General features: G+C 34.2%; 4 protein-coding genes across 4 annotated transcripts; 3 read left to right on the forward strand and 1 right to left on the reverse strand.

Annotated features, from left to right (window-relative positions):
• Positions 1-8,373: 8,373 nt before the first annotated feature.
• LOTGIDRAFT_192458 (hypothetical protein) lies at positions 8,374-10,887 on the forward strand. The gene is made up of 2 exons (XM_009061159.1): positions 8,374-9,800; positions 9,999-10,887. Exons 1-2 carry the CDS (start codon positions 8,904-8,906, stop codon positions 10,482-10,484), a joined length of 1,383 nt encoding a protein of 460 aa, XP_009059407.1. The 5' UTR covers positions 8,374-8,903; the 3' UTR covers positions 10,485-10,887.
• A 1,693-nt stretch (positions 10,888-12,580) lies between these two features.
• LOTGIDRAFT_192459 (hypothetical protein) lies at positions 12,581-14,128 on the forward strand (the record flags this gene model as incomplete). The annotated part of the gene is made up of 3 exons (XM_009061160.1): positions 12,581-12,785; positions 12,946-13,116; positions 13,395-14,128. Coding segments are annotated over 3 exons (1,110 nt in total), but the record flags the coding sequence as incomplete, so codon positions are not given.
• A 4,327-nt stretch (positions 14,129-18,455) lies between these two features.
• On the reverse strand, positions 18,456-20,359 carry LOTGIDRAFT_164635 (hypothetical protein; the record flags this gene model as incomplete). Its single annotated transcript, XM_009061161.1, has 3 exons — positions 18,456-18,907; positions 19,542-19,736; positions 20,284-20,359. The coding sequence occupies 3 exons, from the start codon at positions 20,357-20,359 to the stop codon at positions 18,456-18,458; spliced, it is 723 nt and encodes a 240-aa protein (XP_009059409.1).
• Positions 20,360-23,241: 2,882 nt separating this feature from the next.
• Positions 23,242-27,583, forward strand: LOTGIDRAFT_218395 (hypothetical protein). The gene is made up of 3 exons (XM_009061162.1): positions 23,242-23,296; positions 24,791-25,016; positions 25,414-27,583. The coding sequence occupies exons 2-3, from the start codon at positions 24,798-24,800 to the stop codon at positions 26,764-26,766; spliced, it is 1,572 nt and encodes a 523-aa protein (XP_009059410.1). The 5' UTR covers positions 23,242-23,296; positions 24,791-24,797; the 3' UTR covers positions 26,767-27,583.
• Positions 27,584-27,733: the final 150 nt, after the last annotated feature.

Below are 27,733 nucleotides of genomic sequence, written 5' to 3' on the forward strand. Positions count from 1 at the left end.
CAATTCGTTTATTTTGGATAGATCAAAATCAATTAACTCAAAAATCGTTCATAAAAAAATCATATTAAACGATGTACACAAAATTATACGTAAACATACCAAGAATTGTTAAAATTCTGGCCTATTTGTATAGCCTACATACAAGATATTTCACTTGCACGACCCATAAGCAAATTGAGATCGATATCCTGCAAGAATGTTGATATAGGTTCATACAATAATAGAAACGAGTTACGATGCTTTAAAAACACGAAAATCGAAGTCATTAGCTTGTATCTTATTTTCGTTTACTGATGGAAATTAGATATTCCCCAATTTGTACGAAATTTCTTTTTGAGTTTTTGACATGTTCTATAGACGATTTGATTTAAATACTCCGTCAAATGTCGTTTTTCGTTTAAGAACTTATTAAAAACAAAAGTTATAAAATTGTAAGGTAGCATCGACGTATTGATGGACTCCAGTGACGGAGTGGCGAACTCACTGACGTAGTGACGAACTGATTGACGGAGTGGCGAACTCATTGACGGAGTGACGAACTCACTGACGTACTGACGTATGAGGTAGCCCTGACTCGCTTTAAAGATCATGTAATTCCTGTACCACAATAATGTCATGTGCAATAATGTCATTAGCACATCTTTGAAGACCATTCATGCCAGTGTCACATATTTGAGAACCATTTCATGCCATTATCGCAGATGTTAGGACTGTGTTTTTTAGTACTATTTTAGGGCCATTTCATGTCATTGTCAGAGCTTTAAAGACCATGTTAATTCAGTAAAAAGTCTATTTAATGTCATTATAACAGATTTGAAGACCATGTTGTCAAACCAGTAAAAAGTCTATTTCATGTCATTATAACAGATTTGAAGACCATGTTGTCATTCCAGTAAAAAGTCTATTTAATGTCATTATAACAGATTTGAAGACCATGTTGTCAAACCAGTAAAAAGTCTATTTCATGTCATTATAACAGATTTGAAGACCATGTTGTCAATCCAGTAAAAAGTCTATTCCATGTCATTATAACAGATTTGAAGACCATATTGTCATTCCAGTAAAAAGTCTATTTCATGTCATTATCACAGATTTGAAGACCATGTTGTCAATCCAGTAAAAAGTCTATTCCATGTCATTATAACAGATTTGAAGACCATATTGTCATTCCAGTAAAAAGTCTATTTCATGTGATTATAACAGATTTGAAGACCATGTTGTCAAACCAGTAAAAAGTCTATTTCATGTCATTGAAACAGATTTGAAGACCATATTGTCATTCCAGTAAAAAGTCTATTTCATGTCATTATAACAGATTTGAAGACCATATTGTCATTCCAGTAAAAAGTCTATTTCATGTCATTATAACAGATTTGAAGACCATGTTGTCAAACCAGTAAAAAGTCTATTTCATGTCATTATAACAGATTTGAAGACCATGTTGTCAAACCAGTAAAAAGTCTATTTCATGTCATTATAACAGATTTGAAGACCATGTTGTCAAACCAGTAAAAAGTCTATTTCATTTCATTATAACAGATTTGAAGACCATATTGTCATTCCAGTAAAAAGTCTATTTCATGTCATTATAACAGATTTGAAGACCATGTTGTCATTCCAGTAAAAAGTCTATTTCATGTCATTATAACAGATTTGAAGACCATGTTGTCATTCCAGTAAAAGTCCATTTCATGTCATTATAACAGATTTGAAGACCATATTGTCATTCCAGTAAAAAGTCTATTTCATGTCATTATAATAGATTTGAAGACCATGTTGTCAAACCAGTAAAAAGTCTATTTCATGTGATTATAACAGATTTGAAGACCATATTGTCATTCCAGTAAAAAGTCTATTTCATGTCATTATAACAGATTTGAAGACCATATTGTCATTCCAGTAAAAAGTCTATTTCATGTCGTTATAACAGATTTGAAGACCATGTTGTCAAACCAGTAAAAAGTCTATTTCTTGTCATTATAACAGATTTGAAGACCATATTGTCATTCCAGTAAAAGGTCTATTTCATGTCATTATAACAGATTTGAAGACCATATTGTCATTCCAGTAAAAAGTCTATTTCATGTCATTATAACAGATTTGAAGACCATGTTGTTATTCCAGTAAAAAATCTATTTCATGTGATTATAACAGATTTGAAGACCATATTGTCAATCCAGTAAAAAGTCAATTTCATGTCATTATAACAGGTTTGAAAACCATATTGTCATTCCAGTAAAAAGTCTATTTCATGTCATTATAACAGATTTGAAGACCATGTTGTCATTCCAGTAAAAAGCCTATTTCATGTCATTATAACAGATTTGAAGACCATATTGTCATTCCAGTAAAAAGTCTATTTCATGTCATTATAACAGATTTGAAGACCATATTGTCATTCCAGTAAAAAGTCTATTTCATGTCATTATAACAGATTTGAAGACCATATTGTCATTCCAGTAAAAAGTCTATTTCATGTCATTATAACAGATTTGAAGACCATGTTGTCATTCCAGTAAAAAGCCTATTTCATGTCATTATAACAGATTTGAAGACCATATTGTCATTCCAGTAAAAAGTCTATTTCATGTCATTATAACAGATTTGAAGACCATATTGTCATTCCAGTAAAAAGTCTATTTCATGTCATTATAACAGATTTGAAGACCATATTGTCATTCCAGTAAAAAGTCTATTTCATGTCATTATAACAGATTTGAAGACCATATTGTCATTCCAGTAAAAAGTCTATTTCATGTCATTATAACAGATTTGAAGACCATGTTGTCATTCCAGTAAAAAGCCTATTTCATGTCATTATAACAGATTTGAAGACCATATTGTCATTCCAGTAAAAAGTCTATTTCATGTGATTATAACAGATTTGAAGACCATGTTGTCATTCCAGTAAAAAGCCTATTTCATGTCATTATATCAGATTTGAAGACCATGTTGTCAATCCAGTAAAAAGTCTATTTCATGTCATTATAACAGATTTGAAGACCATATTGTCATTCTAGTAAAAAGTCTATTTCATGCCATTATAACAGATTTGAAGACCATGCTGTCATTCCAGTAAAAAGCCTATTTCATGTCATTATAACAGATTTGAAGACCATATTGTCATTCCAGTAAAAACTACATTCCATCACGAAAGCTTTGAAGATGTCATTCCAGTGCCACAGATTTGTGCCATCACCACAGTTTTGAAGATCATGTTATTCCAGTGCCAGATTCATACCATCACAGCAGCTTTGAAGATCGTGTCATTCCAGAGTCACAGATTCATATTATCACCACAGTTTTGAAGACCATGTTATTCCAGTATCACAGATTCATACCATCACCACAGCTTTGAAGATCATGTCATTCCAGTTTATTAATATTAAATAAACCTATACACAATTCCTGTCAATTAACCAAATCGAAATATAATGTCAATGGCACGGTTGGCAATACTAAATACGTAAATTCATGTACGTTAGAGACACCTGAATTAAAGTATGTTCTTTGCACTTGAACAAAAATAATATGACCATTCCATGCCATAATCACAGGTTTCAGGACAATCAATTTCTACTGATCTTACCACAGCTTCGTAAACCAGATCACTCCCGTACCACATATATGAGGAATATACCATGCTTAGCCCTACGCCGTGATCAAATGGTTCGGACTGTTGTGATTGCAAGTCATATGAGATAACATCCCAAAGTTATTGAATGTACTGAGTAAGAGATGCATACTACTTACAGCTATCTATAAGATACAGTCGTAATCTTTTCTGTGCCAAAACATATCAGTCACGAAACCCAATTGCATCGTATTCTCTTCTTAAAAACTCTTTTACATAAATTTTGAATGAAATGTGGAGCATATATTAACACCACTGACGTCGATCCGTCTGCCTAAAACTGTTTGTTAACAATTTAGAAGACACAATTCTTGATAGATTCTGACAAACTTGAAATTGTTTAGTATCCCCCATCCCTCTACTACAAAAAAAGATTAGACTTAACTCGAGTTATTGCCCTTAGAGCACTACAAACAGTCAAACGTGTCATCAACTCACAGCCCGTTTGGCCTAATTTAAGATTGACATATCATTCTCTACCGTGTTTATTAGAGCGAAACAGTTTGTTATTAGATATATATATATATAAATGGATTGAAGGTACGTAGACAATTTATATGAACAATTTAAACTGCTAAATATAGCTATATTTGACACGTGGATGGAACATGAATAACGAGAAACTATTCTTAACTAATTAACTAAATTAATTAAAGCGATGTGAATTACCTATAGTACCTACAAGATTAAATCATATGTGGATTACAATACCACATAATACAACACTGTGGCCCGCCATTAAGCTATAAATCTACAAATTGTGATGACTGTACACAAAGTCGCGCTAAAATAGAACGACTGCAATATACGTTCTAGATTTGATTTGAGCCTATATAAGATATGGTTTTATGCATCTGAATGAATTAAAATGACAATGTCTTTATGAGTAAATTTTTACATGTAGTATTGTGAAAAGATCAATAGTAGTTGTATTCTTTGTACACAGGTGTAATATTATGCAGAAATGTTTTATTTTTCTGTAAAGTCAGATAAATTGATATTACACCTTGTTATAAGTTAGCCTTTCCAGTTAAAAGAAAAAATATTACAAATGTAATAGAAGAATAATATGGTATCATACTTGTACATATTTTCATAAACCTCATTCTAAAGGGACAATATGAAATATTTTCATTATCAAAACTATTTCTAAAATATGCTATTAACGTCCTTGTAACTACTTCATCGAACTGAATTTGTTTAAAAAGGGTTAATTAACAGTTTGTGCTACTTGTTAACTAACTGGCTTAGAATAGTTTTGGTGTCGGGCCTCATAGAGACACGATGTTTTAGTTGAAACTTTCAGAATACGTAGGAGACACATTTCCTTACCATGAAACATATCGAATTTAACCAGCCAACGTAAGTCAAATAGCTTTGGCATTAAGAATTTAACGGCAGGATTATATTAGATAAAACTTTCAGATAAGGTAAAGAGCATATATATCTGTATATTTTTGGTCTGTAGTTTTCATTAACTGTTAACCTTACTGTTTAAACCCTAAAAAAATGACTTTCCCTGTAAGCAAACTACATGTTTTTCTATTATCTCCCTTGAATTTTCAGCTATGAAACACGTTATTTCACTCTTTGACTTCTAATGTGGGCGTATGTTAACTTATCTTACAACCTTATTTTACAAATGTAGTGGCTGTATGTATGTTATGTCCCAAAATTCTTGATAAATGTAAAAAAAGTGAAAAAAAAAAGTGATTGACACAATGTTGTTTATGAATCTTATGCTGGTGCTTTGTTTGTTCTTATAAAATGAAGGAGCTAATATAGAAACTGTTTATCTTCTTGTTAAGGAGAGGGTACTGTAGGCGAAAGGTTATTCCCTTTCCTATGATGTAAAGAAACATCAGTAGATTATACTTGCTTTGCATCTACCATGAACCATATCTTGTTGTGAGATCGATAAAGTTTGAAGTATTGGCCAGTATTGGACAGTTTTCAACGAAGTTTCTGGAAAAAGTTATATAAAGTTGAATTTTTGATTTAACATGGAAACAGATGGCAAATGAATTACCAGTCTTAGTCCAAACGTGGGTTATATCCTTTGTTCTTCGAAATGCTTTATTTTATTACAAACTCTCACTAAATCACAGTGACATGTTGTTTCACACTTCCAGGTGAAAATTGTCAAAATGCTGTCGTCGGGCAAAGATATTCAAAAAGTAAACACGAACTATCCATCATCACTACCAACAGAATGATTGAAAATCTCCGTAATGTGGTATGCTATGTTTCCCACGTTTATCAGAACAAGAAAGGGTACATTTGAGATAGATAAAGTTTGAAGAGTATGATTGGTATGATAAAGTTTGAAGAGTATGATTGGTATGATAAAGTTTGAAGAGTATGATTGGTATGATAAAGTTTGAAGAGTATGATTGGTATGATAAAGTTGGAATATAATTTCAAGTTGTTCTAAAAGATGTCAGAAACAGTTCATTTATTGCGAGAGTTAAAGTGAGTTTTGGAAATGCTGTTGCCTTGAAATATGCGGCAGTATTCGATAAATCGAAGTCATAATATTAATTTTATGTCGTTTCAAGCTGACACCTAGAATCGATAAAAATATAATTTAAATGTAGTGATTTTGTAGCTGATAGTTTGTCTGTGTATTGAAATGCAAGATGGAATATATTCATACAGGAGATTTTATTGAAATAAAGTGAAATATACCAATTCAAGTGAGTACCTGCCGAGTGTGATAAGTTTTGAGACCAGTTCATCTTTCACACGTTTTCATTATCAAAAACGTCGGCAATTATGCCTGAAAATATTTCTTAAATTATGCTCTACATTATCAAAATGAATTTGGTTAAAAAAGTGTTAATTAATAATGATCATACTTATTTTTTCGGTAAAACTTTCAGATACCTTAAAGGATATTTTTTTCTAGATTTTGGTGTATAGTTTTTTTTATATATTTTAGCAATAAATGAATTCGACATACAAAAAAAGAAAGAAACAGAATGCCACTTAGTGTTGGTGGCGCTTTTAATTTGGTTCAGAGTCATATAGTGATACAATATATATATAGCTCTCACACGGGTAGAAGTTCATATGTCTAATGATTCATTAAATGAACCAATTAACTTGTTGGTGCCAAACTTTGTTTCAATCCTTTTAGATATCCCACATATAGGTTTAGAACTGTTCAGACAACCCTCGTAATAACTGTTGTAGTTTACTTTTTTATATGAATAAGCGACAGGAATATTTTTTTCGTTTCAGCATACCTGAAGCGTAAAATGAAACATACTAATGAACCTAATTTGCATTTTTATTGATAGGACAGCTCTTGGTTGTGATTCACCCCCGGGGGTGAACAAGACTTTGGTGGGGGTGAACATTTTTTTAGGAGTGAATTGGTTGGGAATAAAAAAAAACAGGGGTGAATAGTTAGAAAAGGGGTGAATTAATATGAGACGTCAACAAATGTAGCTTCACCCTGCCTGAAGTTACCAGAGACTCGCCACCTGTGCTCAAAAACTATTGTTGTCATTCCCTTCATCATATTTAGTAGAATGTATGTTTAGCGCAGTCCCTGAGATTTTGTCCAAAAAGGGCGGATCTGTGGACATAACTAGACGTGGAGTCTTGCGTCTGAAGCTGACCAGACATTAAATCGTTGATTCGTGAATAGCAAGCTCATGGCTCAAACTAAGAACTAGCAAAATCTGACCATATCAGTATTGATTATTTTTCGTAATAAAACGTGATATTCAATAAATATGAATAAAATTATTTACTTGATTATTGAAAAGGGTCAGTGTCTTCTGGTAGTGCAGAGGTGGGGTGAACAGGGTTAAAAAGGTTGAGAAGCATAGCTTTAGACATTGTGGAATCTCTAGCTAGCCTTTTCACCCCCGATGCTTAACAAACTCTTGAGTGTCTAGAATATAAATGAAGCCCATAATTACACTCGAGAAATATAGGACAAAATTTTTCAAACAAATGTCAACCAGAATGCATTATTTCAATATGTCTTTGGCTGTATTCTGTAGCGTAAAATCCAATCATTAACGGAAACTGCCTAGGATTCCCGAATGATCAAATATATGCATTTATAAACTTCTGTAAAACAAGAAAGGTGGCTATTGTAGTCAAGGTATTAGACGCAGTTTGTTTACATTGAAGATGGGTTTAAAGCTGTCGTGAAATGTCAGTTATATGGGTGTATAGCGAGCGATCGATCGTTAGTACTGTGAGTTGGCACCTTTCTATATCTGGGATTGAGATACCCTCAAGATGCAACCGACTTAAATTATTGCCATTTAAAATACCTTTTGTACGCAATAGACCCCACACTGTTTTGAACCAAATTTAAATGTATATTTGATGTTCGTCGGTTGTAACATCTGTGCAGTAAGTGCTTACCTACCATTATTATTTTCAGCAAAAATTCAAGTAAAATAATAAATTGGGTGCGAAAATGCCATGCAAAAAAATTGTAATGACCGTTGTTGTGTTTAAATTAAGCTGCTTAATGCATTAACTGCATATCAATAATAGGACTTGATTAATCCTAATTCTATTGTAGTCTCGAACTATGACATTAAGTTGTTAATACTTAAATGTATATAACGTTATCTATCATACCGTACAAAACAATTCACCCTTTGAACGGACGTAAATGATTGGTGGATATTATTGTAGATTAGGGTATTTGTTTGACCCCTTATCAACCACCATACCATTGAATAAGTCAATAACTACCGTGTGTGAAGTATAATATCAAGGGTATAAGAGAATTATGTGTTTGGATAAAGGAAGACAATATTAGCCTTAGAAGAAAATGTGAAGCGAAGGTATTCTATGACATCTGAAGTGGCGAGGAAAAGAAAGGTTTCCAAAGTGGTAATATACATGTTATCTGATGCCAAAGTATTAATGAGAGATATATTAGTTTTTAAATTGCAACTGGGCCTACTGTGTGGAGATATTGAAATTGGAAACTGTCATATTGCTAGATATTGTATTTATTAATCAAGATCAATGTGTGAAGGTTTTCTGTAGATATATTCATACCACTGTGTGAACATATCCTTCAGCCTTGTAAACTTTGATGCCTTTGTCAGTGGTCTACACACTCTTATTGGATAACCTTTTGTTTCGAAAGTAGTTCTACAGGATCCTTAACTCATAAATCTAATTCAGTACGAGAATAGAATATTTATCAAGGATAGCTTGAAGTCTATTCTTATTGGATTAGTATTGAAGAATCTTGTTGAAGGAAGGATCGAAAGAAAGAAAGAAAATGGACACTTCAGCACAAACTAAAGAACGGACATATATCGGCGAAGTTAGAAACCTGAAACGAGAAGGCTTCGGTGTGTATAATTACGAAAATCATTTTTTCAAATATGAAGGAGAATGGCACAATGGTAAAAAACACGGTCAAGGTCGTCTGGTTATGAAAGATGGAAGTTACGTCGAAGGACAATTTAAAAATGGTGAAATCGATGGTGATGGGTTCAAGTATTTTGTAACTAGTGGCGCTAAATATTCTGGACAATTTCAAAAAGGTGAATTACATGGACATGGTGTTATGCAGTATAAAGATGGAAGTCAATTTGATGGACAGTGGGTATTCAATAAGCGACAAGGTCATGGAACTTTGAAGACATCAGAAAAGGCCGTTTATGAGGGAGCATTTTTTGGAAATATGCGACACGGCGAAGGAACACAAACGTATGAAAATGGTGATTGGTATCGTGGAGGATGGGTTTTAGATAAACGTGAAGGGTATGGAGAATTCCGTGGTGCTGATGGAACAATATATTCTGGACATTGGAAGAGTGATCAATATGAAGGAGACGGTCGTATCGAGCATTGCTCGGGTTTTATATATGAGGGCGAATGGTTCAATGGTTTCCCAACATCAATGGCCACTAAGATAACCATACTTGTTGAAACTAATGAACTGGAAATCAACCACGGTGACAATTTCTCTGTAAAAGTAGAGTGTCGTAATGAAAAGGGCGAAGTCATTGAAAAAGACACAGGCAGAGAACTACAGCTAATGGCTGGTTTCAAATATACTAAACCCCAGCCTGGTTCTTCGTTATTTGATATGATCGAAGACGTCGCTGACAAACCAATCGAAACACCGTTTGGATATGACGTTGTGCCATTTCCACTTACCTACTACAGTGTTTTACTGGAAGAAGAGGAAAGACTAAAGGCGCAAGCAGAGGCCGAGGCCATGGAAGCTGAAGAACTTCGAAGAGCTACAGAATCCAAGGCAGCAGAGGAAAATGACTCGAATAGTGTAATGAATAATGCAGATACTGACTCCAGTCAAAAACAAGAAGCAACTGAAGCTGTGAAAGACAAACCTAATACCTTTGAGAGCAATATTGATAATCCTGAAAATGAAATGAAAACCGGAAGCAAACCGTCTACTCCTAACGATCCCAATTCAAAAGACACTGATGATATAAATGACCAGATTGAATGGAAGCCACTTCCGCAACCAGAAAGTAAAAGAAGTTTTGAGGGCTGCTGTGAATGGAATGAAGTCACATTAGCTCCCCCACCCCCTTTTTATTCAGCATTTAAAGGGGACATACCGAATCAACCCAAAAATGTAAAGCCCGGTTCAAGGAAGGCCAAAGCCGCTATTCCACCCAAAGGTCCTAAGAATGAAGAGTATGTCATTATTGTACAGGATGTTACTACTCCCAGCTTCATGGAAAAATCTCTTGAGCCAGCATTTCTTCTTTTGAAGGTCAAAAGGAAGAAGTACATACCTAAACGGGAGCCAAAACCAAAATGGGACACATCAAAACTTATAGCTTCAATGTCAAAGAATACTGGAGAAGAGGAGGATGGATAGCAAGTTGTTTTTGTGATTGTGATATTGAAATAAGGCCACATTGTTAGGCTATTGTTCATGCACATTGTCAATTTGTGTAAATATTTGCGCTCAAAATAGTTCTTAAGACCAGATTTGCGTTATGTGCTCTCACACATTTGACATTTTGTAATGAGTAGACCATGGAATTTCATATGATTGTAATTACTTTAATATGTATCAATACCAGATGTGTCTTTACCTCACACTGATTGTTAATTTTGATTATCGGCTATAGTTTACTGATAGACATCAACCGTAAAAGGAAAAGAGCTAATGAGGTGAGATGAGAGGCAACACTTTACAGCTTACGTTACGTTACAAGTTATATATTGAAGTGCTGTGGTATTATCTAAAATTGTTGAATAAAATGAACTGAAGTGAAGTAGTGTTTTAGTATTACGTACCTTAATGGGTTAATGAAGACGAGCAAGCATAGAGTGCGCAGTGAGGTAAATTTCGCCAAGACAGCGGCATCAGCCCACTCTTATTTCTTACTATTGAGGGTACGTTAAAGTACAAAGGCTGTATCGCACAGGGCCTTGGTTTATTGTCCTATTCAAACTACTAGACGCCTTTTCCATGTCAGACCGTCCAACCAGCAAGGGGAACCTGACTGACAAAAGGCGAGGTTATATAGCTAACATAATATGTATAAATATGAAACATGATTATCCTATCTATCAGATTAGGCTATTAATAAGGGTTCACAGTTAAGGATCCTTTTCTACCGGCTGGTCCTTGGTAAAACCTCTTGGCATTGATCTGTCCCGAATTATCCATGAGAGATATAGCTTGTGTTTGTGGGAAAATGTATTCTGACTATTATGTAAAGCACAATTCTCTGTTACTTAAACATGAAATTTATGTTCGACATTTTCCTGCTGTCTGATAGGCCTACCTGCGACGGGACGTATTCGGCAGCGCTGCAAACTATTGCTATACTCAAATTAAACCAAGAATTCTAAGATTAGGTTCAAAATTTTTTAACATTTTAGCGTTCTTTAAAGCATTTATTTTATACAGTGGTGTAACCTATTTTCGTGGATATAAGGATTCAACACCGAATTTCGTCAAAGTTAAAAAAACGAAAAAAAAATTTTATGTCTTAGATGTTTCCTCAGGTATTCTACAAAATAATAGAAATTGGTTTATTTCGATTTTCTTAATAAATCCTTCAGTTTGACCCATATTTCATGAGCAACCAACTCGGGAACTGCTGCAGAATGCGTCACCTATTTTCGTGTACAATGTTTGATCTATAAACAAGTCTAGAAAAACACGTTGTATGGATACCGGGTGGTATAATTAACTTCTCTTAGTATTTATCTTTAATATCAATTCATTATAACTAGTGACAATTCCTTCAAAGAACCACGATTTAAAAAAAAAAATAGTGACTGACAAAATATGATACGTAGCGTGATTTATTGCTAAAATTCACTGAAACAACATAAGAATATGGTCCACTTTGTGTTCCATAGAAATTTTCTGCTGACACGGAATCCGTTAGTTGATCACGTGACTTCATTCGTTGGATTATATTCTAGCAGACGGCACTTGGAATTCCGATTATCACTCGGGATTATAATGAAATTCGGCCGATAAAAAATGGTGACGTTTGGTGATAAGTGAAATCCGCCATTTTGTATTTGTCAAAGTATACATTAATACATTTTACCTTGCTTGAAATTACTGGATTCATTCTACTAACTGACATTGTACAGAAAACCCATTTTTATTAAAATAAACTAATGCGGAGGTCGATCAAGGTCGCTCATGTAAATTATTAATCATTTCCGAAAATCCACGAATAATAGGTTTCCACGAAATTAGGTTACTTGACTGTACATAACACACAATTAAAATTCCTCGCTTGACAAAGATAGCATGCCATTCAATGTAATGTTTTAATTCATACTCAATTTATATACACTATGCACTGTTTCAGAAACAATTTACTATTCTATTGATTGAATTCATGTATATTTTTGTTTAATTTTTATTTAGACAAAATGATGTTGTAAAGCATTAGATAAACCTTGACGTTTTAACTACTGGGTAAACGAGACGATAAAATGATACGTGGACGAGAAGCAGGGTCGTGCTGTGTACGTGGAATATGGGATAGGATATCCAGAAGAAAGATAATAGAAAGTCATGATACAACAACAGTTCTCAACCGTTATCTCACTACAGTTCATCTCACGTTTATGGGTGTTGGTGCCACAGTTGGAGTAGGAATATATGTTCTGGTAGGCGTAGCTGCTAAAGACACTGCAGGTTAGTCGCTTTTTATTCAATATAAAGTTTGTTGTTATGTGGCAGTCTTGCTATAAACCTTTTATGGTCCCAACGGATGTCAGTCTCTTGTGTGTGGTTAAAAAAACCCTCAAAACCTTTATTGTGATAAATCATGAAAATATTATTCGCCATTTTGTAGGTCCCGGTCTACTTATTTCCTTCATGCTAGCTGCTCTGTTGACAATGATCAATGCTGTGATATTTGCTGAGTTTGGAGCTCGAATTCCTACGACTGGAGCTAGTTATACCTATGTTTACGAAAGTCTGTGTGAAGGCCTGGCTTTTATTGTTGGTTGGTTAATATTACTAGGTAAGAAAGAACACAATTCTCCAACAAATTTGTTTATTTACCCTACCCCCTTAAAATCTCGAGTTAGTGTAGATGATTAGCTTGGAATTATAGGTTCTTCAGAACATCAAATTTGACTATAGTAATTGCTCTTGACGGAATCATCTCTAACTGCAGCTGCCATTACATTGCCAAGAAAGGTATCTTTTTTCTATAAACCAATCATATGTAAAAATAGAGAATTAGATCTGTTTCTTTTCTTTACGATTGTATATCACGTAATTTTTTGCCTTTGGTAGGTTATTTTACAAGCGGAGCTGTAGGTTGCAGAGCATGGAGTGGGTACTTTGACTCTTTGTTTGATGGTGCAGTACACAACTTAACCAGAGAACTCTTTGGAACTATAAATGTTGGACCACCTCTGAGCGACCACGTAGACATTGTGGCAAGTTTACTAGAGATCGTGGCTATGGTTATAGTAGCTTTGGGAATTCATACATCTTCGACAGTGAACGCTGTTTTATCTATGATAAGTGTTGGGGTCTTGTTATTTGTGACTGTAATGGGATTAGTTCTTGGTGATATTAGTAATGTTGTCAATAAAGACCATGGTGGATTCTTTCCCTTTGGATTCACAGGCGTAGTGGTGGCAACATCGTCTTGTTTTTATGCCTATAATGGATATGATGTGATATGTATGTCTGCCGAAGAATCGAAGACACCAGCCAAGTCCATTCCAAGAGCGATTTTGATCGAGCTAATAATAGTAACACTCCTATATGCTGGAGCTTCATTTTCACTAATGATGTTGACACCATATTATCTGATTGATACTCGTGCACCCATTCCATCAGCGTTTGAAATTAGAGGCATTATATGGGCAAAATATGTGGTGACTATTGGACCAGTGTTGGGAATTGGTAATCTCAGTCTACTGAACCTTTACTCAACTTCACGACACATTTACTGTATGTCTAATGATGGCCTCTTATTAACGTTTTGTGGACGAGTAAATCGCAGATCTCAAGTTCCACTCACTGCTATATTGATAGCAGGATCCTTAATCTCAATATCATCCCTTATTTTTGATCTCAGTAAGCTGGTGCAATTTAATGTATTAGCTATGTTTTCCATTAATACTATTTTAAGTGTCGGAGTACTTGTTTTGAGATCCCATGACAATTCCTTATCAGATCCATCGGAGAAAAAATGTCAACAAGAGAAGCAACGAGGATACTTATATCGAATACGTTCCGAGTTTATTGTGTTATTCATTGTGATATTATCAATAGTTATGTCATCTTTAATCATATGGAGACCTGTGTTTGACCAGAAACCTGACATTCCTGCCTTAGTGATCTGTATCTTATGTGTATTGTGTATTATAGTTTCATCCGTAATGCTCAAAATCAAAATGAAACCCAGTTCTTTTACTGGCTTCCAGGTGAGTACTTACCTAAACGTATCAGATAAAAGTGATCTCTGTCGAGCTTAAATCCGATCCTTAAACCACAATCTATGGAATGATTGACCTAATCTGTTAGAACTGAAAATGCTATTAGCTATGATATTCACTTATCTGCCTCCAAAATAAACTGAAGTAATTATACCAACATGGATTATTTCGAAATTCATGTCATCCACGATGCCTAATTTGGACAGCAAAAAGATCTCGACATGCTTTTGTCACATGGATTGCTAATGATAATCTCGTTTTTTTTCGCGCACATTGAAATGTTATTTTGAAATGTTCAAGGTTTAAGCGATTCTTTAACAACGCATGCTATATTTTCTATTGCAGGTGCCCTTTGTACCATTCCTTCCAGTATTGTGTATAGTATTTAATATATTATTTTTACTTTACTCGAGTGATACCAGCGGCTTAACAACATTCCTGATATTGGTTGTGTTAGGCAAGCTCTCTTTTACATTTATGGCTAACTAACTAAGTTCCAAGGTATCCCCGGTTATTGGCACACCTAGGCCTCCGAATGTGACGATTAACCTTGAACTTATTGTCACGGGTTGTGCAGGGTCCCCAGGAAGTTGGAAATTTTAAGTAAGCCAATGTTGCTGTACTCACTCCTTTATTGTACATAACATGGTGTTGTCGTCTGTCGTTATAAACCAAATCAGGTACAGAAAAGTAGAAAGTAAAACTTGCATTTCTAGTTGGGGAAAAAAAACCAAAACCATTATTTTATTCCTCTCTTTTCATTTTAATATGACTAACCTCCCTTGAAATATGAAAAGCTTTGATAATGAATTTATATATAAGATGCGTTTCGACATTAGAACCCCTCATCCATAGCACGGACTCAAATAGATTTGGATAAAAAAAAAGTTGATAGGTATTAAAAGTTTTTCTCTTAATATTTTATATTTTGTTTGGTCTCCACTGCCTTTACCAGTTCCTAAATTCTTCAAGAATATGATTTCAGCAAATCCTTTTTATCCGGAGCAATTTGGTCAACTCTCTTCGCAAGTTGTTTCGATTTGGTTGTTCACTGTGCTTTCTTCAACACAAACCTTAACACACATTAAAGAAATACTTTGAAATAAAACGAACAATGTCTCAATAGCCAATGAAGAGGGGGAAAATGAAATGAAATGAATGGAGTTTTACGTCCTACCTTTCTGCACCATGTGGGCTAATGAAGACGGGCAACGCCATGTATTGTGCGATGAGAGAAATTTTGTCAGGACAGCGGCATTAGCCTGCTCTTTTTCGATTTCCAACTGTCGAGGGATCTTTAACATGCACAGCCTGTAGCACACGGGGCCTCGGTTTATTGTCCCATCCGAACGACTAGACGCTTTTTCCATGTTAGCCCCTCTTACCTGCATCACTGACAGAGGGAAACCGGGTTGAAAAATCCGAAGGTATTATCTCGACCTATGCCGGGATTGAACCCTGGACCTTCAATTTAGCGAGCAAGCGTCTAACTTAGTGAGCCACCGCGGCTCCCCAATGAAGAGGGGGGCCGGAGTGCTCAGTAAAAAGGAGTTTTTGCGATTTGCTGAAATCATATCCCTCAAGAATACAGGTCACACAAAATATTAAATATTCAGAGAGTATGAATACATACATGTCCATATTTTTTTAATTGATGCTGTGGCGGGGGTGCTCTAATTTTTAAGCACCATAGCTGTATAAGAATAGATGGATGTCATCCTCCATTATACGACGCCAATAACTAGAGTCTTCTTCTCAATCAGTTCATTTATTTTATTTTATTGACATATATATTTATTGCTGGTAAGATGTATTTAATAACATTCATTTCAAGTAATTTTCAAAAAATATATCATGTATCTGTCTATTTTCAGGCTGCATGATCTACTTCTTTTTGATTATGTGCACCAAACCAAAATATGCTAACAAGAAATGTAAAAAATTGAGGGAAGAAAACGTTGAACTGTTACAAGAGGACAATTCCTAATCCATAATGACTTCTGTCAAATCCCATCTTACCCGAAAACTTCCTTTTTACATATTGCCATGAGTTTTTATGGTAGGCCTATAATAGCACCTGAAAAAAGTCAACGAAAAGCTATGTGGTATGCCTTCTTGAAAATTTTTTTTTGAGGTGTTTATTGTGAACGTGACAAATATATTAATAAATTTTTCTGTGATAAAAAAAGATCTCCTGTAAAGTTGTCCCTGCATTGCTGGTGACAACGTCTATTCACATGTCTCACTGTTTTCGAAGTTTTCAGCTTTTCAAAATTGAAGATAGCTTGCGAGGCAAGGTAACATACGCCCACTGGCAGCAGTCAGAAATGATAAAAGAGTCTTTAGTGACTAAAGTTTGAATTCAATTACATATATATATATATGCCAGTTATTTATGCTGAGTAATTCTACAAAATTTTTAAAAATCAATATCAATAACCCAAATACAACAAACAATTAAATCACACAGCTCTAATCAAGGGCAAAAAACAACTATTGACGCGTGTTTACAAAGTTAAGGGCAATGACTCAATAAACGTTCATCAAAAATATATCAAGTAAGAACTTGTCCGAGATCTTATCAATTCCAATGATCACACCTGCAAGTTTCATCAAAATCGATTGAAAACTGTAGCTTCTCACAACTGTGCTCACAAAGAAGTTTTGACGCGTTTTTCATAAATCAAGGGCAATAACTCAAAAACCGTTCATCGAAAATGCGTCAAGTTAGAACTTCTCCGAGATCTTATCAATTCCATTGATCACACCAAGTTTCCTCAAAATCTGTTGAAAACTGTAGCTTCTATTGCGCTCACAAACAAATTTTGAAGCGTTTCACAAAGTCAAGGGCAATAACCCCGAAAGCGTTCATCGAAAATACCTCAAGTTAGAACTTACCCGAGATCTTATCAATTTCAATGATCACACCAAGTTTCATTAGAATCGTTTGAAAACTGTAGCTTATATTGTGCTCACAAACAAATTTTAACGCGTTTTTCGTAAGTTAATGGCATTAACTCAAAAACATTTCATCGAAAATGCGTCAAGTTAGAACTTGTCCGAGATCTTATCAATTTCAATGATCACACCAAGTTTCATCAGAATCGGTTGAAAACTGTAGCTTCTATTGTGCTCATGAACAAATTTTGACGCGTTTTTACAAAGTCAAGGGCAATAACTCGAAAACAGTTTATCAAAATTGCATCAAGTTAGAACTTGTCCGAGATCTTATCAATTCCAATGATCACACCAAGTTTCATCAGAATCGGTTGAAAACTGTAGCGCCAATCCTGCTCACAAACTATTTTTAGCAAATTTCGACGCATTTTAACAAATTCAAGAGCAATAACTCAAAAACCGTTCATCGAAAATGCGTCAAGTTAGAACTTGTCCGAGATCTTATCAATTCCAATGATCACACCAAGTTTCATCAGAATCAGTTGAAAACTGTAGCTTCAATCCTGCTCACGAACTATTTTTAACAAATTTCAAGGCGTTCTAAGTCAGAGGCAATATCTCAAAAACCGTTCATCGAAAATATGTCAAATTCGAACTTGACCGAGATCTTATCAATCTAAAGCATCCCATTAAGTTTTATCAAAATCAGATAAAAACTAAAGTCTCTATAGTGCTCACAAGAAATGTTGACGGACGGATGGACCGACGGACAGGGGCGACGACAATATTCATGTGGGCGTATAAAAACGCATTGACCTTTTCATTCCAAAGCTGAAAATACTCAGTTTATTTGCAATCAATATAATATGGATTAAGTAAATTAAAAAATCATCAAATACCCATGCTAGGAGCTCTGCGACATATCAGATATGATATATTTTATTTCTATAAAAGTTCATTTAAGAATGATAGTTCCTATAACATAATCAAGGAAACGAAACAGATCTCAACAATTCAAGTAAAAATTCGAGTTAACATTACCATTTAAAACGAATTTCCGTCCAGAGTACAACATACAAACATTTACAGCATTTTCGTTTTTACTAATGTAAGCATCACATCCGATTTGTTTGCACATCACTGCGCATCCTACAGCCGATAACATGAGCGAAGTTTCATGTGTAGGAGTTTCATTGAATGAGAAACCTGATTCTCGACACATTAATCCAAATTCCACCGGTCTAGCTAGTACTTCTACTTCACATACAGTAAGAATGCCACGGTTCGATGAGTTCATTGGGTTTATATAGAGCATGTTGCCGATTGCATCTAGATCACAAATATAAAGAACATGGGTTGAATCTGGAACAGTGGTATTTTCTCTGTAACACATTGGTCGGCTGTTACCCGGAAGGTTAAGCATTTGTAATTGAAAATTTTTAAATTCTCCAGGTAAACCTAAATATGTAAACCATTGAAAAAATATTTATAGGCTCTATAGTAATATTCCCGGTATCTAATGTACAATTCATACATGAATAAATAGAAATATAGTTCAAACTTTATTGAAAGGAATATTTCAAGATGTTTTCTAAATTTTGTTTGTTTATCGAGGACACTGATAGCATCAATTTGCACTATTCCAATTTTCAATCCGAGGTTTGTGGTTCCTGCAATTCCACTAAAGCTAGGTGTTTTATGACGTTACTAATCACAAAATATGCTTGTAAGGACTTGGCGATTTGTGATGTAATCAAACATTATACTGCGATAACAGACTGATTGAAAATTGAAATGGTGCAAATTCATGCTTCAGGGTACCCGATACACATTAATAAATAAAGAAAACCACTTTACTATCTTAAAATACTAACAGAATCATAAAAAATCTCTTGCATTTGTAGCGCCCATTATCTTTTTAAACGTGCTTTTGGAAGACGATTTTATTTTAATCTTGTTATTCTTTAAGATTAGCTGATTAAAAAAAATACATTATCTAATTTTTGTTTGGCGGCATACTTGACGAACTTAATGATTGTGCAACGTGATATATTGAAAAAAGGGTTGACTATAATATATAATAATAACGTACCAAGGTTACTTGTTGTTATTGCTATACCATATATCTTGTATATCTGTTTTAGGTCGATGGTTAAAGTTACTTCTGAATCAGATCCATCATCTTTAGTGCGAAAACACGTAGAGGGATCCCCATCAACAGCGTTAATAGCATTAATCCCTGATGATGGATATGCAGGTTTTCCTCTAGCTACATTCCATGTCATACCTATTTCAACAATAATATCTACATTTTATAAATGATAGCTATGTAACAATTTAATCTCAACTTTGGAAAAACCAATGAAAGGCCTACTAATATCAGGTTTAATAATAAACATTTGCTGCACCATCTGTACACACTGACAATATATTACAACGATTTTAGAGCACCCATTCTCGAACGTATTAGCCTATACCCAACTCCGTCTTCTTGCAGTGTGACAACTAGATAGGAAGAGATAGCTTGACTTTTAATGACAGCTATCAGAAATTCCAATGGTGTCTTTATGAACTAATGTATAACTTTTTTTTTATTTAGACCATGCTGTACAAAAAATTCATTATGTGTCATGTTGAACATAAATGATTTTTTTCCAAAACGGTACGATATAAGAAATTTGAAATGTGGTAACATTTGAATCGTTTGTTATACATCACAGCGACCTGCACCGCTTCGTATACTGTTACTTTGAGTTAAGTAGAATAACGAGTATGTTGAATTGACATTGATTATAAAGCCCAATGAAGCCCAAGAAGAAAAGGTGGTAACTTACATGTAACTGTATAGAAATTGAGTAAAAGTCCAAATCCAAAAAGGAATATCCCTAATGTTATTCTGTTATCTTGCATTCTGCTCGATTTATTTTCTCTCCATTCCAATCTCAAAACCAGAAAATATAAATACCGAAAGCGGAATCAATAAGTGTTTATAGGATTATGCTTGCACACCAGTTTTTGGTCAAAACTAAAAGTAAAATGCACGAGATTTTCTTAAGTTGGCTACATCTTTTTCAAAAGTTCATTTATATTCCTCTCCTCTTTAATCAAACTTAAAAATGATACAGCACAGTGATTTACTATCACTAATAAAACTGGATATGTTCCACCGTTTAAATAGTAAATTATGTGGAAGGAAACATCAATAAAGTCAATGATGTGTTAAGTGATTATTGTAAGATAGCTAGTAACAAGACGTTATTTGTCAACACACAATTTAATTACATTATCTTTAATTCTCTCTCGTACATTGATTTTTACATTGTTTCTCTTTGTTTAATTCATGCCATGTTCCAACGATTGTGCACTTCCCTGCAAAGTCTAAAATGGGACTAGTGTAGCTTCAAATATAAAACAAAATTTAAAAAATGCGTAAAAATTAACATTTATCTTAGATAAAGCATTGATAGTTTTCATGTTTGTAAATCTCACCAAATGTTCAAGCGAATTATACACATGGTTAATTTATGCAGATGATTAGTATCAAAATGTTATAGGGGATTAAAGAGACTTCCTGTAATAGAGGAAAGAACATCTCTAAGAACAGCAAATATAAAAAGAAAACATCTGGAACGAATCTTTAAGAGAAGAACATAGTCTCTCTGAGAAGAAAAAGAAACGTATCTAAACAGAGCCACTGTGACAGAAGGGCACATCTATCTGGAAATAACCTGTAAGAGACTGAATAGAATATGTAAGAGAACATATCTATCCGGAGAGACACTGCGGAGCTGTAGAGGATCTGTAAGAAACTGGGGAGAATCTGCAGGGAGAACATATTATCTATCTGTAGAGAATCTGCGAGAGAAGAGCATATCCATCTGAGAGAATCTATAAGAGATTGAAGAGAATATGTAAGAGACTTGGGATAATCTGTAAGAGAATAATATATCTGTCTGAGAGAATCTATAAGAGATTGAAGAGAATATGTAAGAGACTCGGGATAATCTGTAAGAGAATAGCATATCTATCTGAGAGAATCTATAAGAGATTGAAGAGAATATGTAAGAGACTTGGGATAATCTGTAAGAGAATAGCATATCTATCTGAGAGAATCTATAAGAGACTGCAAAGAATATGTAAAAGACTTGGGATAATCTGTAAGAGAATAATATATCTGTCTGGAGAGAATCTCTAAGAGAAGAACATATCTATCCGCAGAGAATCTTAAGAGAAGAACATATCTATCCGCAGAGAATCTTAAGAGAGGAACATATCTATCCGCAGAGAATCTGTAAGAGACTGGACAGAAGAAAATATGCGGAGAGAATCTTTCAACGTGAGCGTTCAACTGTGTTTATTATGAGCCACCTTTTGATAGTATATTAAGTCTTGAACGATAATTTATTCTCACCACACATAAACAGTGCTCAACCGATAATGCGATGCGATATGTCAAGGTAATTGGAGAAATTGGCTATATAAAAACAACATTGACCATGTCCTTTTGAATAAAACGGATTTGATTCGCCACCCCAAGCAAGAAGTTTATAGCTTTAATCTTGAACTGTAATCATAAAACTCTCAAACCAAATATTGACAAAGATTATTTAGAAACATTATCATAGATTGAGAGACCCCGATAGCCTTTTAAAACAAACATTTAAACATTATAAAATAAAATATTCTAATATGATAAACACAAGAATTAAGAGTTTGGAAGAATTTTACCACGACGACCTCAGCTGATAATCAATTGATAATAAATACAAAATCTATATATATGTCCTAACTAATAATCTAAATGTAATAAATAATCGAATGTAAGCTACGAGGAGAAAAAAATTGTTTTCTGAAATATGTAGAAACTGAGTATTCGTGATCGTTTTTGTGTACATACTTGATATTTTTAAGATGTATTGCACTGAAAATAAATTCAAATAAAACTGAAAATTAAGCGTCTGGGTTTAGTCACTCAAACAGGCCTCATGCCCATGCATAAATACAATTCCAGTGAACCGATATGGCTCACAACTTGGTAATATATAAACAGGTACTGCTAACGATAATGTGACCTTTTGGATAGAACGGTCCGACAATATTTGTATCAAAGTTAAAAACTGTGTATCTTAAAGGGACATTCCGCTTTTTTAAGGTCTAAAAATAAAATCAATTTTGTGAAAACAATACACCAAAGTCTAGTGAAATGTGTCCGTATCTGAATATTGGAACTAAAAAAGGTCAGTCGTTAATTTTTTTTAAGGAAAAAATTATTTCAGAATTTACGTAACGGGTTGCTGACAGATTTAGATGGAGTGCCATCTCACTAGAGCCATCTTTACATCTGAAATTTCTCACAGAGTTGGTTTAATTCAAGAAAATACACAAAACTGTTTGCAAAGATTACTAATTTATCATCCTAATTTTCCGTCTAACATATATTTAGATTATACTGGAGTGTGGAAACTATTTATTCTTTACAATATTTAATGCAAAAATTTGGAATTTGATGAATTTTTTCAAATCCTTTTTCTTGCTTAACGTCTTTCGTTTCAACCGACTGAGAGTAATATAAGGGGGACTTTGTTTGCAGATAAACAAAGTGGTATGTTAAAATGATATGATCTGGAAATGAGTGAGATTTTGTCACTTGTTTATCTTATAACAGTTTATTTTCTCAGCGGATGTTAAGATGACGTTCAATTTAAATACAGTATCAAATGATGGTGGTTCACGATTTCAAGACCAGTTGGTGAATTGGGGATCAAGGACGAGAGTCGGTGCTGTCTAACGGTGTGTGGTGGTCTTTGGTCTATATTTTTCAGCAGTGGAGCTCCATACAATCCTAAGGTGAGTTGATAAATTATATCTCAATATTAATGGATAAGCCTGGTTACAGATTTGACTTCAATAAATCATTACAATTTTTTTTTTGTCCAGATGATGAATTGAGAAACTTCTCAATATTAAATTCTGCTAGGAAACTTAACTTTGCACTTCAAGATCCGTTGGTAGATAGGCCTATACTATAGTTAATCATAAGATGAAATGGCCGGTGGTTTTGAGAAACAAGTCACAAATGAGAGGGTGATAGTGTCGAAATAAAACAACTCTTTAATGTGATAATTCCGTTTCATATTCAGTAAAACTTTATGAGGTTTAACCATTGATGGTAAAATCTCAATCTCTCTTTATTCAATAACATTTTTAAAATGAATTGAAATTGTTGTGAGACAATCTGTTATCTGTACGACTTTTTGATATATTTATTCTTATTCGGGACCTTTCAGAGTGAAAGAAGTTGAAATAGGCACTTATCTCTCAAACAAATGTATCGAAACATGCTGAAACGTCTATTGCTTTTTGCATCTTAATATAAATGACATAAACACCAAGAAAAGTTGAAATAAAATTGGGTTTACTGCAATATACCTTTACATATGTTAAAATATCGTTTTAGGAACTCATAAACATATTCGATCTCCACAAATAATGTGGTTGAGCCTTCACCAAAAACCTGTAGTTCAGTTTTTGAACAACTGTTTTTTGGGAGGGGGGGGGGGGGGTTAACTTTATGCATATCCACCAGCCCCCGTTTGTGTTCATCTTAAGACATTGGAGCACTTAGCCGTTTAATAAAACAATACATCGTATGATATAAAAGGCATTTCTTAGTATCTAACTTTCGAATTTTCCCTGCCTATAATATAATAAGTGTAGGCGAATGACAATTTTCAAAATTTAACCTTCACGTGGTCATGTCATAAGGAGTGTTTGCAAATAAAGAAAACATTCAAATAGCATTGTTCTGTAACATGTACAACGGTATATCAGCAACAAATTAGACAGTTTATCATTTACCACAATGAAGATAAACAGCAACCTAGATTAATGTCTTAAACAGGATGTCAACTGATAAACTATTTAAAATTAATCAAGGTTAAAAGTATAAGTAATCGAGATTAAATGGTAATGTTTATTTTATGCATATTTTAGACCTATATACTTCTGTGGGTGAATAAATATTTAAATATCTCTTCCGTTGACTAATTGAATTAATATTATTACATGATTTGAATTGTAACATGTTTTCATAACTTTAATTCGAGCTAGTGTAGTGATGTCATTCACTGCATTTCTTATGCTAATTTTTATCAATGTGTTGGCCAAATTATTTGTAGTCGATTTTTATGCAAACATAGGTAAACACAAAGACCAGAAATGTGGGCATGATAATCTATTAACGGAACTAAGAGGCAGATATTCCACAAAATATATGTCCCTGAATAATTTAACTTTACTCTACCTGCACCTCCGTTTCACAAATTTCTTTGTGTTTTTCAGATTCAATATGGATCGAACAGTTTTACTTTTTGTTGTATTGGGATTTCTTTCGTTAGCTTGTAATATTGAGTGCTACTCGAGAAACAAATTCAAAGCTGCTGTATATGAACATTCCTTGATCATCCCACCAAATAGAACTAGTGTAGCTTCGAGATATCACGCCCTGGCAGACGTTATGGTGAATCTAAAAATCTACGATCAACAAGCAAAGTTTGCCGCTTCACAGGTTAGGGTTTTTTTTTACGCTTCTTGAGAATTATAGGTTACTATATGCATAAAACTATTTTGCTGCTACTAATCGGGGCTAAGTGTGACAATAAACTAATAAAGGACACGAAGTGGCGGTGTTTTCTTTCGTCTCCTAATTATTCTCTGTACCCGTACATCATCTTCATTGCTTCCCCCTCTCAAGAGATAGCTTGCTGTCGAAAGCCCCTTGCCGACTGACTGGTAACGTACATGAACTGCCCATATACGGAGCAAGATGGTACAATCCAACAAGGACCAGGACATAGACTGCTTTTCACACAAAAAATATAGATTTTGATTCACAATAAATATCTAAGTGTTAGGTTAAATGCAACTTATTACGACATTTTGATTTTTATTATCATTTTTTCCAGGATGTTGATATATTGGTATTTCCAGAAGATGGTCTGTATGGTTATAAGTTTAACAGAAAATCTATCAAACCCTACTTAGAAGAAATTCCAGATCCACGAAAAGAGGTTTGGAATCCCTGTACTCAACCACGGCGATACGCTGATACTGAAATTCAGATCTATCTAAGTTGTATGGCAATGAATAACTCTATGTATATTGTAGCTAATATGGGAAACAAGAAACGATGCACCAGACGACACGATCCAAGATGTCCGTCAGATGGTCAATACCAATTCAACACTAACGTAGTTTATGCACCGAATGGTAGACTAATCGCAAGATATCACAAGCAAAACCTATTTTATGAAGATCAATTTGATGTACCTAAAGATGTCAATTATGCAACTTTCGAAACACCGTTCGGGAAGTTTGGCACCTTTACATGTTTTGATATATTATTCAAAGAACCAGCGATCACCCTAATTGAGCAATTTAATGTTACTAACATAGTGTTCCCAACAGCATGGATGGATGCCCTTCCTCTGTTGTCTTCTATACAGTTTCACTCAGCATTTGCAGAAGGTATGGGTGTCAACTTTCTGTCGGCAAATATTCACCTACCGCATAAACGATTCCATGGCTCTGGTATCTACACTCCAAATGGTCCAAAGAATTTCTACTATAATGATGTGGGCTATGGTGGTGGTAAATTGGTCATATCGCAACTTGATGTCATCAGACATCGTAAAAGACACCAAACTGCATATAACAAAGTTCCAAAACCACCTTCAAACCAAAGATCTTTCCAAGCTGAACTTTTCAAAGATAAATTCAACTTTGTCGAGTTGAGATCTAATTCTGGCAGTGTAAGCGTCTGCCACAATCGATTGTGCTGCCATGTTGAATATTCCAATTACAAAAACAATAATGAACTCTATGCATTTGGTGCTTTTGATGGACTTCATACACATGAAGGCATGTATTACCTTCAAATATGTACGCTGTTAAAATGTGCAAATCGAACGCGCCAAAGCTGTGGTAAGCCAACAAAACAGGCGTTTACCCAGTTTACAGATTTGAAAATGTATGGAACATTTGACACAAACTACGTTTACCCTGAAGTTCTAAAGAGTAGGACCAGAGATGGACAGCTGACCCTGAGGTCAACTGGTTGGAGATACAATAATGGTGTTCTTCAAGCCACGAGGAAGACGTCGAATCCAGTATTATCGGCCTCCTTATTTGGTAGAATTTACTCACGTGATAGGATGCCACCTGGTTATCACTTTTCTACTAATAGTGGGGTGATAACACAGATCACTGTTTCTTCGTTGCTGATGGTTATACTGTCGGTAACGTCAGTCCTTTGGTAGGCAATATTCGTAATTTCAGTCGATGATCAAGCTATATGTGGTTCTTTTCATACTTTCATCGTTCGCTTTTTATCTCATTACCTAACTAACTGCAAAGATGGGGTCATTGGTTGATATAGGTCATTTTTCTGAAGATGGCGGATGACCTCCATGTTCCATTTTATGATTTTCAACACAAAGAGAAAATATCAAGTACGTTTGTGTTATGGTGATGGGCGAGATATATTAGTATATTTTTAAATGACCTGTAATTCTTTAATAAGAAATGTAATTGTAATTCCATTTGCATTTTATATGCTGTTCCTTATTTATCATGCATGAACTCGTTTATATTTTATTATATAAATTTGATTTTATATATTAAGTATTTTTTTACAATAATATTTCGATGTAATCTGATGTGAAAGGGTAACCTGTCTTTGCATGTAATAATCAGATCATGATGTTTGTTTTAAAGGAAACTACCTAGCTTGGGAACAACATAGTTACACTTCTAATGCATTGTCTAGCGTTATATTGGTTGCACTGAAAGTAGCTTGACCATCACAACAAGTGCTCCAACGTTACATATTAAGCTACATAATTCATTGTGTAAGATTGTGATTTAGTATTTAATGGGGTGAAGCCAATACTACACTACAAGATGTGGCAGTATAATGTTATGTCTTTGTAGTGTTATATTATATGAATAATATGATACACATATTATGATTACCCTATAAATATTATTAAAACACTTTAAATCAATGGGAAAGAATGGCATTAATGTTATTTTTGTTAAAAGGTTTTTTTCTGAAAATAAAAACTTTCGATTTTGAACTTTTTTGAAGTTTATTCTTTAATGAAATTGATTGATGTGGTTTACTTTTTGGTCATATAAAAATCTAAATGAACTTTTCTAAATAATATTGACATTACAGCGCGTTGGCTACAAAGCAGATAATCGGATGGTATACTAAGCTAACCG

Source organism: Lottia gigantea, assembly GCF_000327385.1.
Source record: "Lottia gigantea unplaced genomic scaffold LOTGIsca_46, whole genome shotgun sequence".
NCBI classification, from domain to species: Eukaryota; Metazoa; Mollusca; class Gastropoda; family Lottiidae; genus Lottia; species Lottia gigantea.